The following is a 16,875-nucleotide window of genomic DNA, read 5'->3' on the forward strand; positions in this document are numbered from 1 at the left end:
CCATCAAGTTTGCTTGCTCATCCTGCCGTAGCTCATTAAGGTTTTATGAACTTTAACTTTGTTCTGTGGCTGCACATAAATAATCTACACTGTATTTGTGGTATACACATGAATGTGTGGGTAATAAATGTTTGTTTCATCACAATTTCTTAATATACCTTGATTGTAGCTCACCACAAATCAACACTGTTATTATCATATTACTAGCAAACCCGGCGATGCTTTGCAATTGGTAAATATGTATGGAAATCGGATATGTGCCCTATCTCTCCTTCCCTTCTTTGTCCATCACCTCCTCCCTACTTTCTCTGTCCATCTCCTCCTCCCCCTATGCAAATCTGTCAATGCTTTGGAATTGTTAAATATGTATGGGAACTGGCTAATCTTCTTCTCCCCCCTCTCTCTGTCCATCAACTCCCTTCCCTCTCTTTGTCCATATACTACTCCTCCCCACTCTGTCCATCTCCTCTGCCCATCCCCTCATCCCCCCCCCCCCTCTCTCTCTCTCTCTCTCTCTCTCTAACCTTGAGCGTTGTTTATTGTTACTGCAAACAAGACCTCAATTGGGAACTGAAATCTCTTAAAATGGATGAGTAAACCGATTGGAACTATTGGAATATGGGGTATAAGAGACCTCTCCTGTTGCTGGATCTGCGAGTATAGTAGCTTCAATGATAGTATTTTGCATATTGTTATTTGGCAACGGGTAGGATTACAAAGTATTGGACAATTCAGATTCTGTGGTAATATTCTAATAATACTCCATAAATAAAACTTCCCTGTTATGTGTTGAAACCAACTGTAATGAAGGAAACAAAAACAGCACATATTTGTGTATACACTTTTTGTTTAAAATTATGTATAAGGAGAAAGGATATATATTTAAGGGCCTTGTTATTGTAGTTAAAAATGACAGAGGAAGACAATGAAACCACAACTGTCACAAAGCATGCTGTCCGGCATGAGCAATATGTCACTGTTATGTTCAAAAGATGGCACTACAATAGGTATACAAAAGCATGTGCATATTAGCATGCAACACTGCGTCAAAATTTCAAAGCAATCAGTGAAGAACTGCAAGCAATCAGTGAAGAACATTCAGAGACACAAGATTTGAACAAATGAACATTACATTTTTATTTATATAGATTATCATCATCATTCTTTTTCAAAGAAACACGATTTGCTGTAGTGATACAGTATTTGATGGAAGATTGGGAGCAGGAGGGCTGGTGAGAATGTGACTAACCCAGTACGTGCTGATTTCTGGTTTGCCAATTTATGTCCGTTGTGCTTACATTGCTGCTAGACAGTCGGAGCTTTCATACAATACTTAACAGGATCGCAAAACTCCGAACCTTGATTTTTCAAAGATGCTCAAAAAGAATATCATACTACAACATCATCTGTTACGTCTGAGCATGTACTACAACTGTGAAAAAGATGAGCAAAGCTATCCTTATTAAATGTTTTCCATGCAATAGTAGATGTGCATACTGAACACTTATAACCTGTGTTAAAACTTCATAGCTACCTGTGTGAGCTGTATATAGGTTATTTATATTCAATACTGACAAGTGCAGAGTCAGCTGAATTGGTCCGCATCGGCAGTTTAACTGCACAGGCTGTTGAGCTATAGGAACAAACAATGGTTATATGCGAGAGTGTGAAGGCTGGAGGAGGAGGAGGAGGAGGGGGGGAATTTGGTGGTATGCTATGTAATTTATTAAATTATGAATAATAAACAATAAATAATTATTTTTATTCATAGAAAGGAATAATCTCCTCCCCCCCACATAAAATGTTTTGAATAATTGCCTAGATAGAAATTTATCCAAATAACGCCCATCTCTTCCTATTCTATTAATATGCTGTCATGCATATCCTGCATATTCTTTTATTCTTTTACTTGTTATATCAGGATTAGCAATTTCCGCTAAATCGTTTCTCTCTCTCTCTTTCTCTCTCTCTCTCTCTCTCTCTCTCTCTCTCTCTCTCTCTCTCTCTCTCTCTCTCTGTCTCTCTCTTCTTCACAACAAATTATTATATAGTGTCAGTGTTTTGTTATGGTTTGTCATCCATGAAACTTTTTTAAAGGGAGTTCTCCCCCAAGTCTCCCATGTTTGAACCTGTTAGTGGCATAATCCCCCACTGGGAATGGGATGATTTGAACTGAGAAAGTCATTTCTGGCTTCACAATTTTCTACAGGTAACCTATTCAGATGATTACTTCAAGAAGAGCCCCAATACCTGAGCAAGTCTTGTGTGAGTGGAATATTGCTGAGGTTGTTTGCTAGCAAGTGTTTTGCCTCACTATACACTCACCACCTCACTTTCAGATTCAGGTTTGTTTTCAATGTGCTTTCTTCTCTTACCCAGAAACTAAACTATGGGTGGGCATTTGGACATGACCAAGGCTTTTGGTATTGAACAGTTTGTGGCACTGAGTAGCTCTGATGAAAGGGTATCACATCAATAGCAAACATGAATCCTAATGATGTAGTTGGCTCAGCTTCCTGAGGTGCTATCTGAAATTATCCAAAGGGCATTTATTGTCTTCAAATTTGATTGCACGCTAAATTAAAACAGTGATAGTAGCTAAAAAAACCTCACTCTTAAAACAGCTGAATAATTATAGAACAATCAGAAGATGTAATTACAGAACCAAATATTCTACTACACATTTTTTCTTTATTCTTAAACTGAGATTAAGATTCTACTTACAGCAAGCTTAACTGGGAAGAGTAACACAGAAAATCTGATTTGTTTCATAACTGTCATGTTCATTTTTGGTGGTTTGAGGAAATAGGTCACTGATATTAACATTGGTGAAAGAGACTTCCAGTTCTTACAATTATCAATGAACTTCTCTACATTCATATGGTCTGTTTGCAAAATAACAGTGCATATATGATGAAACAAGCACAACTACCTTTCATTTCCTGTGGTGGTGGTTTCACACTTGGTGTGACTGCCACATTAAAACCGGTGAGAAGCTTTGCTTTGCCACACTGCAGCAATGATTTCTTTAAACTGAATTTGAACTTTGTTTCATTTTCTTTATCATTAAGAAGAAATTCCCAAGGATCTGAAATGAAACATTTGCTGTAGTGGAACAGCAGGAAATCTGTATATCATATTATAATGAGTTGTAATTGAACTACTAACAATCTCTCAAATATTAATGCCAGAAATTACCATTACATTCTGGTCACTTTACACAAATTACAGTACAGCTTCATTGAGATAAGTCATATATTAACAAGAATAAGACGCTGCTAACTATTGTGTTTCTCTATGCCACTACTGATGATAACAGGTAAATATGCTCAAAAATCACTTCATATTATCTACAAAAATGATTAATTTTTGAAAATATTTTGTAATTGGGTAGACAAAAAAATCTGCTCACCTAACAGTGGCAGAAGAACACACATATAAAGGTATTAAAGTAAGTGTGAAAATCTTTTAGTTGTGCCTCTCTGCAACTCAGCATCTCCCCTATATGTGAGTGGCAACTTTCCCTCTCACAATATTGTTACATTCCATCCTGAATTTTCCATTGTTTGATTTTGTATTAAAGTTTGCAAGTTTTCGGAGCCAGTGACTGCTCCTTCTGGCAGAAGGATTGAAGGGGAAGAAAGAGGGGTGAAGGAAAAGGATTCATGAGGTAGGAAAAGGGATAGAGTCAACCACAACCCTGGGTGCGGGTAGACTTAACAGGCAGATGAGAAGGAAAGTCTTTCCTTCTCGCCTCTTCCTTCCTCTTCAAAGCTTCTGTCAGAAGAAGGAGCCATTGGCTCCGAATGCCTGCAAACTTCAATACCTTTATAAGTGTGTTCTTCTGCTGCCACTTAGTGAGAAGATTTTTTTTCTACTAAATGACTTTATATTATCTCATTGATAAGCAATTTTTATACAGCTACAGAAATTTCTTATCATCTGTTGGGTTACTGTAACCAGTCACATTTTTTATATTACAGTTTCAACTGATATTTATAACAGTCATGGTCTAGCCTAACATAAAATATTTTGCTAAAAATGACTGAAAATAAACTTTTGAACAATTTTGTCTTACTTTAAATTAATAAAAGGGAATACTGACTGGAAAAATGACCAGGGATACAAAAGAAGTGCTGAAAACATAAACAAGAACTTTGTTCCATTACTTGATATACCTTACCAATGCTTCACTGTATTACTTTGTGATCATATGGGCATCAGTGATGCCTAGTCTCCGAAACATCCACAGCATATTAGCACAGTCACCAAAACTTATGATGATGTACTAGATGACACCTGTGCGTAATCCACAATATAATAGAAATTGTAAACATCTCAAGTGATTGGATAAAAAACATGAACATTTGGATTTGGGGGAGATATCAGCAAGATGAACAATCTGAGTGCCCATGTGTTATTCAGTGTGGTATTGTGTGACATTATGACAGCAAAATTTGCGCAAAGTTCAGTTGACTTGTTGTCCATAATGGCTGATAAGGCTTGGTTCCATTAAACCTAGTCTCAGAGCAATGAAGAATAAAAGTACTGTTTTTCCTCATGAGTATACACCACTGAAGGTACACAATACTGCATTAACCCATCACCTCACGAAGGGAGGGGAAAAACCTCTAAGTCTGACCATTACTCAATATCCAGTCATTGTAATAAAGTGTGAACTAATACAACACAAAATACATGTTTGTGTGTATAACTGTAAATAAAATGTAAGTTACTAAATCAAACAATGGAAAATCCAGGATAGAATGTCAAACTAACCTGCAGCCACTGTGCTGCATGGCAACCAACATGCTATCTATCCGCATCAATGGCCACTGACAAACTGCGGCCAAGAAACAACTGGACTGCACTGTTGCTGAGTGCGCAACCCAACAAAACATTCTTTATTTCAGTAACCGCTTGCCAGCCTGTGCCATATGAATCCTTCCCACCAACACCAGCTTTTCTGAAATGCACAGTTGGGAATTCTCCCAGCAACATATCCCACATTCCTGTAACCCTCCTGGCCTCAACCTTCATTAGACATTGTCCGCAACTGTCTAGTCCCTTCTCTTTTCCCATTCCAGCACTACACAGCCCTCTAGTCTACCAACACACTCAGTCTTTTTACTTTTCTCCTTTTCCACTACCCTGCTCCCATCTCTCCCCCACACCTCTGTCTAAGCACCTGATTGCACCTACCTGCCCTACCGTCTTTCCACTTTGTCCCTGCATGCTGCCCAGCAGCACTTTACCATCCCTCACCCCTACCCTGCTATCTCTCCCCCTCCCCACCATAGCCTCCTCCTTGTCCCCACCCAGTTGCCTTTCCCATAATGTGCTGCTGATACTGCTCATTGTCTGGCTTCAGCTGCCAGAGACTATGATCGTGGTGTGTGTGTGTGTGTGTGTGTGTGTGTGTGTGTGTGTGTGTGTGTTTTGTCTATTTCTGACAAGGGCTTTGTTGGCTGAAAGCTTATTTGGTGAAAATCTTTTTGTTGTGCATATGGTCAGTGACTGCTACAATTAACATTAGAACAAGTTCTGCTCAAACATTGAGCCTGGAGGGCATACACTTTTAAGTGATATGAGCATGTCACCTGACCGCATGTCACAGGAAAACAACAGTCTTGTGTCCAGAGAAAATGAACAATTTTCTTCTCAAACCATGGACCACTGTGTACTCCACAGACGCAACAAAACTGGCAAATGAAAAGGTGTCCAATTAATGCCTGTAAGCATTGGTTGGGGGCTCATGTTAAGCTTGTTCCACACAATCCATGGCTCACAGAAATGGAATCCAGAAAACACATCTGTTGAGAGCCGTCATTCAGCTCACACTGCCATTGTTTTTTGCTAACTTGTGCATGTGTGTGTGGCAGACTGTTGCCAGAATTTTGCCTACTGGTAAGTGTGCTCACAGGCAGGTACCTGACACAGCTAGCTTGTACTTGCTGTGACCAGCTCTGGCCCTTTCATGCACTTCCATGGTATGGGTGCCATAACACTACTAAAGCTTGAAATTTTACATCACATCAAGCAAATATGCATAAGTTACACGCTTGAGTGGCTTGTGAAGACATCTGCCACTGGGCATAAACTTGGTTCAATTTCAATTTTAATTTACCTTACTGAAGTAGCTCTCAGAAAAAAGAGGAAACACATATCTATATGATTTGAGCATTTTTGAACACACACACACACACACACACACACACACACACACAGCGAGCGAGCGAGAGAGAGAGAGAGAGAGAGAGAGAGAGAGAGAGAGAGAGAGAGGGAGGGGGGAGGAGTGAGAGAGAGGGGGAGGGGGGTCCTAGACTTGTTCTGACTCGCCACACACTGCCTACAAGGCAAGGCATGATCTAAGATCGTGGGACATGTGATCGGCATGTCACCAGCCCCTCCAGTCATTACTGACAGTAGGTAAATTCGGATGGTGTCGCTGCTTCCTTATTCAAGCAGCTCCTCATTAGGTCTCTTGAAGCTGAGTCGACCCCATTAAGACCTTCCTACTTCTTAAAAATTCTGAGGAGGTACCAGGAATGAAACCCATTTCTTTCTGCTCTGAAGGCAGAGGTGCTAACCAGTCAGCTACAAAGGCGATCAAGTAGAGCTTTCAACACTGGAATTTCCCTACAAAGTTAATTTAACTATACTTCTGTCACAGCTGTATCTGTTGCAACAATCTCAGCTTCAGTCATTGATAAGAACACTAGCTGGCCAGCAAAGTGCTACTTCACTGCAGATTAAGAGAAATCCACTTATGGAACAGCAAGTGGCTGGTTCGTAAGTGTAGTAAAACACACATTCATACACGCATGACTACTGTCTCTGGCCACAGCGTGTGTGTTAGTGGTGTTGGGGGTGGGGTGGGGGGAGGGGCACAGGCACTCTATTTCGTTCTATTTTGGAAGAAGGCCTTCTGACTCAAAGCTCTGTCAGGCACTTAATTGTGAATTGCAGAGTAATAATGTAGATGTAAATGTGTAGCAGTCTCTTTGTTATTACTGACTGTGACTCAATGCCTCCCGCACATGGTGAGTAGCAATCTATCCTTTTCATAATATTGATGTTATTCCATCCTTGGCTTTCCACTGTGTACTTACAATGATGATTTTACAACAATATTTTCATTTTTTGACAATTTCACATCATTCCACATTTACCTTTGCTTATTTTAATTTAGGATTCTTTCTTTCTTACTTTGGGCTTTAGCAGTCACCCACAGGAATTTAAATACTACATTGCCAGAAAAAAATTAGTACACACTTTTAGAGGTTTTCAATTCACTCAGGATTTATTATTGCAACAGTATATGGAGCACATGAGTGACTGCCTTTACAGATCAGTAGCACAAGTCGTTCTGGGTACCAGGTATCAGCCCATGCTGAAACACCCATATTTGTATGCAGTGTAGCCTCCACGAGCAGCAACGCCGGCACTGACTGGCATCCAATCGATCACACAAATGGCAAATACCATCCTGGAATATGTTATGCCACACCTGCTCAACTTGTTAACACAGTTCTGTACGACTTGTTGGCTGATGAGTAACACAAGTCACTTCTCGTCCTATCATATCCGACATGTGCTCAATTGAAGACAAACCTGGAGATTGTGCTGACCAGGGGAGCTGCTGCACGTCTTGCAGAACACACTGAGTGTCACTGGCAGTATGTGGGTGGGCATTATTCTGTTGGAACAACACATCACCTTCCTGTTGCAAAAATGGCAAAAGAGCAAGTCTAACAACAGTCTGTATGTATAGAGTGCTGGTTATCCTCCCCTCCAGAACCACAAAAGGCTAAAGAGAGTTGTAGCTTATCACACCTCAGACTATAAGACCTGGGGTGGGATCAGTGTGTCTTGGACGAGTGCACTCTATATGAGACAGTGCTCACCAGATCTTCGTTGTACATGCAGACGACCACCACTTATGTGCAGGTATAATCTACTTATCACTGAAGACCATGGTGTGCCATTCCATCTTCCAAGTGATTCTTTGACGGTACCAGTCAAGCCATGCACATCGATACTGTGGCGTGAGTGGAGGACAGGCTATATGTGTGCTTGAACACAGCCCCAGTGCTAATAACTGGTTCGCAACAATTCGTGTTGACATGTCCAGGCTCACAAGCCCGCTTATCTGAGTTGTGGTAACTGTATGATCTGCCACTGCTCCCTTAAAATACAACAATCCTGACGGGTGACTGTGCTGCGTGGATGTCCAGAAACTTGTCTACGGGTGTGACAATGTTCACATGACCACTGATACCAGCATTGTTACACAACTGATACAAAACATCCAACACACAATAGTTCTCTGAAAGCACCACCCCACCACTCAAAAATGGTTCAAATGGCTCTGAGCACTAAGGGACTTAACTTCTGAGGTCATCAGTAACTTAGAACTAGTTAAATATAACTAACCTAAGGACATCACACACACCCATGCCCAAGGCAGGATTCAAACCTGCGACCATAGCGGTCGAGCGGTTCCAGATTGTAGCGCCTAGAACCCCACCACTCAGAAGGCCACAATTTGACCCCTTTTAATCTCACTCAACAGGCTGTTGGAAGCAAGAGTGCATCTCCGTGGTATGGTGCCTGCTTTCTTCACAAATCTGCACTGCACTGAGCCTTCTGGCTGTGAGCATTCCTTGTGAAAAAGTAGACACAGAGAGTGCTCTTGTAGCTATGCCAATACACCATCTCTTGGTGAATAACACTGAATCCATTACCAGTACACCTACTATCCCCCCAGATGGTGTATGCCGTTATCGAATAAAAATCGACATCATCTTTTCATGTGTACTAATTTTTTTTCTAGCAGTGTGATTAGTATGATCATTCTTTCAGAAATTTTAATTTCTTTTTCAAAATTAACGTATTTTTTTGAAAATTACATGAATTATGTGATTCTCCAGCCACAGTGGCAGGAGACAGTGGTAACATGGGTGTGAGTTGTGCCTATGTGAGAAACTGTACTTATCCTGCAAGTCTTAACAAAGACGTAAATGATATATTGACTGTCAAAAAGTTACAAAGAGTGATCACAATTGCAACAGCAAGGCTGTTCAGTCAGTGTGTGAGTCAGCCTCAGTTCAGTGGTAGTACAGGATCAGTTCAGTTTGTGTATTACAAAGAGTTATTATCAATAAGTGAAGAATGTTAAAAAACTGAATTGTCACAGCAAATTTATCATAATCACAAAAGAATATGTTTTCACCTCAGGACTTCTGCAGCGAACAACCACGATTATTAAATATTTCCAACAGTCATTGTTACACCCAATTCAGTTAAGCAACCAATTATTCACGTATCATTTTCCTGTTCCATTTTTTTATCATTTTGAGAACCGTAATATTACTGTTGTTGTAGTCTTCAGTCCAAAGACTGGTTTGATGCAGCATTCCATGCTATTTTATTCTGTGCAAGCATCTTCATTCTGAATAACTACTGCATATCCCTTCTTCTGATCAGGTTGTACCACAAATTTCCTTTCTCACCAATTCTATTCAAGGCCTCCTTGTAAGATATGTGATCCTCCCACCTAATCTTCAGCATTCTTCTGTGCCACCACATTTCAAAAGCTTCTATTCTCTACATGTCTAAAATGTTTATCATCCACGTTTCACTTCCATACACTGCTACACTCCATGCAAATACTTTCAGAAAAAGACTTCTCAACGCTTAAATCTATATTCGATGTTAACAAATTTCTATTCTCCAGAAACGCTTTCCTTGCCATTTGTCAGTCTACATTTTATATCCACTCTTCTTTGGCCATCATTAGTTATTATACTGCCCAAAGAGAAAAATCCATCTATTACTTTAAGTGCCTTGCTTCTTAATGTAATCCTCACAGCATCATCTGATTTAATTTATCCTTGTTTTGCTTTTGTTGATGTTCATCATGCATCAACCTTTCCATTCCATTCAACTGCCTTCCACGTCCTTTGCTGACTCTGATGGAATTACAATGTCATCGGCAAACCTCAAAATTTTTATTTCTTCTCCCTGAACTGCAACTCCTGCTTCAATTTTTTCTTCTGTTTCCTTTACTGCTTGCTCAATGTACAGATTGAAAACATTGGTGATAGGCCACCATCCTGCCTCACTCCCTTCTCAACCACTGCTCCCTTTCATGCCCAAGCAACTCTAGTTACGGTACAAGTTGTAAATAGCCGTTCATACCCTGTATTTTATCCCTGCTACCTTCAAAATTTCAAAGACAGTGTTCCAGTCAACACTGTCAAAAGCTTTATCTAAGTCTGCAAATGCTATAAAAGTAGGTTTGCCTTTCCTTAACCTATCTTCTAAGGTAAGTTGTAGGGTCGGTATTGACTCACGTGTTCCTACATTCCTCTGGAATCCAAGCTGGTCTTCCCTGAGGTCGGTTTCTACCAGTTTTTCCATTCTTCTATGTAGAATTCATGTTAGTATTTTGCAAACATGGCTTATTAAATTAATATTTTGGTAATATTCACAGCATCAGCACCTGTTTTCTTTTGAAGTGGACTTACTACATTCTTCTTGATGTCTGAGGGTATTTCGCCTGTCTCTTACATCTCGCATACCAAATGGAATACCTTTGTTATTGCTGTCTCTACCAAGGCTGTCAGTAGGTTCTGATGGAATGTCGTCTACTCCAGGAGCCTTGTTTCGACTTAGGTCTTTCAGTGCTCTGTCAAATTCTTCTTGCAGTATCGATCCCCCACCTCATCTTCCTCTACATTCTCTTACATACCTGCAATATTGCCTTCACATTCACCTCCCTTGTATAGCCCCTCTGTATACTCCTTTCACCTCTCAGTTTTCCCTTCTTTGCTTAGGACTAGTTTTCCATCTAAACTCTGGATATTCATACATCTACTTCTCTTTTCTCCAAAGGCCTCTTTAATTTTCCTGTAAGCAGTATCCATCTTTCCCTTAGAGAAATATGCTTCCAAATCCTTACATCTGTCCCTAGCAATTCCTACTTAGCCATTTTGCATTTCCTACCAATATCATTTTTTAGACATTTGTATTTCCTTTCATTTGTTTCATATGCTGCAGTTTTATATGTTCTCCTTTCATCAGTTAAATTCAATATCTGCTGTTTTAACCAAGTATTTCTATTAGGTTTTGTCTTTTTACTTATTTGATCCTGTATTGCCTACCCAATTTCATCTCTCAAAGCTACCCATTCATCTACTGCTGTATTCCTTTCCCCTGTTCTAGTCAATCTTTGCCTAACGCTCCCTCTGAAGCTCTCAACAACCTCTGGTTCTTTCCACCTATCCAGTTTCCATCTCATTTATTTCCTACCTTTTTGCAATTTCTTCAGTTTTGATCTATAGTTCATAAACAGTAAACTGCGGTCAATGTCCACATCTATCACTGAAAATGTCTTACAACTTAAAATTGGGTTACGAAATCTCTGTCTTATGATTACACAATCAATCTGAAACTTTTTGGTGTCTCCAAGTCTCTTCCGTGTATACAACCAGCTCCCTCTTTCCTTCTTTTCCCCAGTTCAAATTCACATAAAATGTTTACTTCTCTTCCTTTTCCTATTGACGAATTCCAGTCCCCTATTACAATTAAATTTTTATCTCCTTTAACCACCTGAATAATTTCTTTGATCTCACTGTACATTTCTTCAACCTCTTCATCATCTGTAGAGCGATTTGGTATCTAAACTTGTACTACTGTGATGGGTGTTGGCTTTGTGTTTGCCTTGGCTACAATAATGCATTCACTGTGCTGTCCCAGTAGCTTACCCACATTCACATTTTTTTATTCATTATAAAACATACTGCTGGATTATTCCAATTTGATTTTGTATTTATCACCCTGTATTTACCTTAGCAGAAGTCCTCATCCTCCTGCAGCTGAACTTCACTAATGCTCACCATATCTAACTTCAACCTATCCATTTCCTTTTTTAATGACAGCATTATGAAAAGGATAGATTGCTACTCACCATATAGTGGAGATGTTGAGTCGCAGACAGGCGCAACACAAAGACAGTTAAACAAGTAAGCTTTTGGTCATAAGGCATTCTTCTGAATCAGACAACATGCACACGCACATTCCAGCAAACACAACTCATGTGCATGCCCCCCCCCCCCCCCACATGACCACTGCCTCTGGCTGCCAAGGCCAAACGTGTAAATGTGCATGTATATGTTGTCCAATTCAGAAGAAGGTCTTTTGTCCGAAAGCTTACTTGTTTAGCAGTCCTTTTGTTAGGACTGTCAACGACTCAACATCTGCACTATATCATGAGTAGCAGTTTCTCCTTTTCATAATATTGTTATTATTCCATTCTGGATTTTCCATTGTTCGATTTTGCTTAATGGCTTTTCCTCAACCCAGTGCTGTTTTCCTTTGTTACTATTTTCGAACGCATTACTAAACTCAGTGTCCATCCTTTTCTTTCTCTCCTTTCCTGTGTTATACATCTCCCTTTTTAAATATTTAATATTATGTTGTGGATATTCCAAATAATTAATTCTTGAACTAAAATTTTTACTTGATTTTCATCTAGACTGTGAGCACCTGTGTTACATCGTAGAGCTTTGCAGGTGGTACCACAATGTTTTATCTGATGGCCAGCGGCAGTGAGAAGATGGAATCTACATTGTTAAGAGCCTCATTGCACTTAAAAAATCATTGAAATCAAAAGCTTTGTAATTGTAATTAACACAATGAAAATGTTTAATCTCACTTAATAGTTGGTTGGCAGTGGAAGTGATCCATTCACACTGATATTTGTGTTGTACATAGCCTAATACATAAATTAACTCATCCCTCTGCGATTTAACAACAATTACATTTACTGAATGCAAATTTTATTCACAGAAACCAATCAACATAAGAGCATCTCATAACTGAATGATAGTCCTTTTTGATTTCATAATTATGAAGTTTTACTCTGCAAGTGAAAATAAGTAACACTGAAACAGTATGCTGTTCTCTAATTATGATGTTGAGATAAACCAGCAAATTTATGATAAAAAATACTTTACCATTAAAAGAAAGGTAATAATAATACTACTACGAAATAAGGATAAATTCAGATATGTGGTGTTTCACTGAGTTTCCTAAGACGTCAAATGCAGAAGAATTAATAAAACTAAAGTAGAAACGTTAACACCAAAACTTTAAAAAAATTGAAATTTCATGTGAAAGTTTTCAATGCATACGTCTTTCGTATACCTAAGCAAACGACAATACCTCTGAATTGTTTTGTGCAAATTTTAGTCATCAATCACCTTCAAAGAAGCAATGATTTCGATTAACTTTGATGAATTCTGTTAACTTTGACCAAAATCAGTTGCAGTTGAAAAAAACCGCCACATAGCAGTATACTTCGATTAATCAATGACCGCAATAGATTTTGCATGAACATTTAGCTGTGTATAAGAACTTTTGCTGACAGATTCCACACAATTGAATTGAAGCTTTAACAACAGTTCATGCCATCTGGTGTACGGAAATTCTCATAAAATTAAGCCAACGAATGCAGAATCCTTTGGGTGTATTCATATGACCTGGAAACTAAGTAACAATCAACTGTTTGAATGTTCAAAGATGAACTGAAACCAAAAATTGAATTGTTCATGAAAATGATTGCTTATTTGTTTGGATAGACCGCATATATCAGGAGTGTAGCTTAAGAGGTTTGAAGAAAAGTTAATGCTGAATGGCACACAACAATTTGTTTGACACAAATCATAAGTGAAATCAAGAAAAACAACTGAAAATGTTGCGTCATGACAATGCCAGCTTTCATACAGCACCTCAAACAATTGTGACAAATGGATTTTCCATTGTTGAACTTAAAACAATAGATCATTTAATGGAAAAAGTCAACATAAAATCCATGCTTCATTGCAAGTAATCACCCAATTTATTACCTAATGACTTCTTTTTCCATTATGTCACTGAAGTAATGCATGGATATAGATTATCATCACATTAGCAATATGCTGAATGCCACCAAATCCATGTTTTTATGTACTGAACATGTTTCCAGAATTGGTTAGATGCATGCAAAAGTGTAAAAATTTTAATTACAAATATTTTGAGGAATGATCATGTGTACTAAACATTTTGAGAAACGATGTGTACTAAACAAATATTTCTGTGCCATATGGATTCTTCCCATCAACACCAAATTCTCTGAAATGTGCAGATGGGAACTCTCACTGAACAAATGCTCCATTCCTGTATCTTCCCTGGCCTCAACCTCCATTAGTCTCTGTTCTTCACCTGCTTCCCCCTTCCCTGTTCCCATTTCCGCCTCACACACACCATCTATCCTCCACTTACCTGCAGTCATTTCCCTCTTTTTCAACTCCCCCCCCCCCCCCCCCCACTTCCCCCACTCCGACCAGCAAAACTCTCCCAACACTGCACCTAACAGCCCACCATCCTATACCTGCCATGCCCCTGTGTTATTCCACAAGCACCACTACAGCATCTTTCCCACCACTATCCTGCTACCTCTCCCTCTCCCCAGTACCCACCCCAACTGAGATCACTACTCGCCCCAGTGGGGACACAGAGCACTGCATACCAACAGTCTAATTTTAAATGCACCTTCAGTCGCAACAAATTTTGTATTTGTCTATGGAGAAGAAGTACATGAATCTGACTTTTGCTATTAACATTAGGACTGTTAAAATGATCTAAGTCTAGTAAACACTTCATTCTCCTACAAGAATAATAAGAATCATCTGGTTACTGAAGTGCAAATATTTGGCACGGAAGAGAGAGAAAGAGGAAGAAGACAAATATGACAATGAGCTCCGATGTTTAAGATGTGTAAAAGTTTAAATCAGTTACAAACCTAAAAATCTGCCACTTTTCTGTGATTTGAGCAGCCAGTCTGGTGACACAATTGGTTTCCCTTGCCCCATAACACACAAAAATTTGTAAGTTCGGCGTACTTTATCAGTCACAAGGACATTACAATCTTCAGGTTTCTCCATTATCTTCCCACCTGAAACAGAAATAGCCAAATTTTTCCTCTTTCTTCATTACAGAAAAGTGAATGTTCACAGATACATTAGAGCTCACAATAACATAAAAATAACAACTTATCTTTTAATTAAAAGTAGTAAACAGGTCACCTTCATTCCACCCCTTATATTTCTCTTACCTAGATTCTGGACTGTAGTCTGGAGCCTAGGATCATTCAGGCCCGTAAACAGAACTTGATGAGTTGTTTTTGTAGGGCGTGCTGACAGACGATGAGATGCTCTAGGTGACTTCTCATTGTTTTCCTTGAAATTACAATTTTAAAATGTATGCAAGTGACTGAGAACTCAAAAATAAAGTAAATTGGATAGGTAAAAAAATCTATTCACCAAGCAGCGGCAGGATAAAACACATATAACATTTAAGGAAATACGTAAGCTTTTGGAGCCAGGAGCTCTTTCCTCCGGCAGAAGGGTTGAAGGGGAAGGAAGAGGGATGAAGGAAAAGGACTGCCAAGGTTTAGGAAATGGGGTGAGTTGCAGAAAAGTCACCCAGAGCCCTGGATCACATGAGACTTACCGGACGAGAGTTTAATGTTGGTGGAAGATAGGGCAATAAGCAAAACAGACTTTACTGATAAAACATCATGCAAGAGTTAATAAGAGCGGAAAGCTAAGTGCATTACACACAGTAGACATATGATGGGGGGTGGGGGGAGAGGAATAGAAGATATAGAAAACTACACGGCAGAAAATAAAGGAATAGTTACTGAAATGAAATGTTGAGACCAAAGAAATTAATGTTAGGACATGTTGTAATGCCAGTTCCCACCTGCACAGCTCTGAGAAACTGGTGGCGGGGGGGAAGAATCCAGATGGTATATTGTGGTGAAATAGACACTGAGATGAAGTCTTTCAGGTTGGTTTGTGTTGTGTGGGGATTTATTATACTTTACCTCATGTTCCAAACACTTAAATACGTTGCCACCTGAACACCCCTTTTATATAAAATGAATGTTGCTTACTGAATATTCGGTCGCTGTAAAGTATTATTAATCTGGGTCAAGCTACTCTGTGCCCTGAATCTGTGTGCCTTCTTCCTCTAACTGGGCTCAGACTTCGCGTCCTTAAAGGCTGCAGATAAAGCTGCTGAAAAATTAACTTCTCTTTCTCCTTCTCTCAATCATATAAATAAGAAGTGAGATGCAATTCACCTTCTTAAATTATCTTCAAAATTACAACTCAATACCTGACAAATGATGACAGCTACCAACTTGTACACTGTCTCTCTGTACTATGTACATAACAGATCTGATATTCAACTTGTTAATTAACAATTTCAATACATTTATTATCTTTGACATTTTATGTTCTTAGATTTCATGGAGTTCTTTCTTAAATACTGCACACTCCAAGGAACACATATCTCCACCTCAGCAGTTACCCACTTCTATACAGTAACTGGATTGTAAGCTCTGGTATCAGCATCTACGATTTAAAACACCTCCCCAACAGTGGGGTGCTCACCACTAATCGACTACTCTGTCACGAACATCTTTTCTCTGACATATACATTTAAGGACGTGATACATTTCATTCAAGGAATGGGATGTATCACTACACAGATCATGATTGTCATATTTTAGAGCAATCTCTGCAACAAGACATTGTGTATTGAAAGTATACACACTTTGTCTGCATCCACTCATCCTAAGTTAGTCATGAGGCACCTCACATGTTTACCACTTATAATGCACTTAGCCTTCTGCTCATACTAACTCATGCACGATGTTTTGTCAGTAATGTCTGTCTTACTTATTAACCTATCTTCCATATTTAAGCTCTCAGGTTTTCAAATCTCGTCCGGTGCCGTCCCTAACATCCAGTCCTTTACTCT

The 16,875-nt window shown here is 39.2% G+C and overlaps 1 protein-coding gene across 1 annotated transcript in view; it reads right to left on the reverse strand.

Annotated features, from left to right (window-relative positions):
- LOC124603812 overlaps positions 1-16,875 on the reverse strand; it is a 97,264-nt gene that overhangs the window by 5,684 nt on the left and 74,705 nt on the right. The window contains exons 8-10 of the mRNA XM_047136427.1: positions 15,161-15,284; positions 14,849-15,001; positions 2,933-3,088 (exon numbers count right to left, since the gene is read on the reverse strand). Coding sequence (XP_046992383.1) covers positions 2,933-3,088; positions 14,849-15,001; positions 15,161-15,284 — 433 coding nt within the window. The remainder of the gene's footprint in view (positions 1-2,932; positions 3,089-14,848; positions 15,002-15,160; positions 15,285-16,875) is intronic.

This window comes from Schistocerca americana, chromosome 1, assembly GCF_021461395.2.
Source record: "Schistocerca americana isolate TAMUIC-IGC-003095 chromosome 1, iqSchAmer2.1, whole genome shotgun sequence".
NCBI lineage: Eukaryota > Metazoa > Arthropoda > Insecta > Orthoptera > Acrididae > Schistocerca > Schistocerca americana.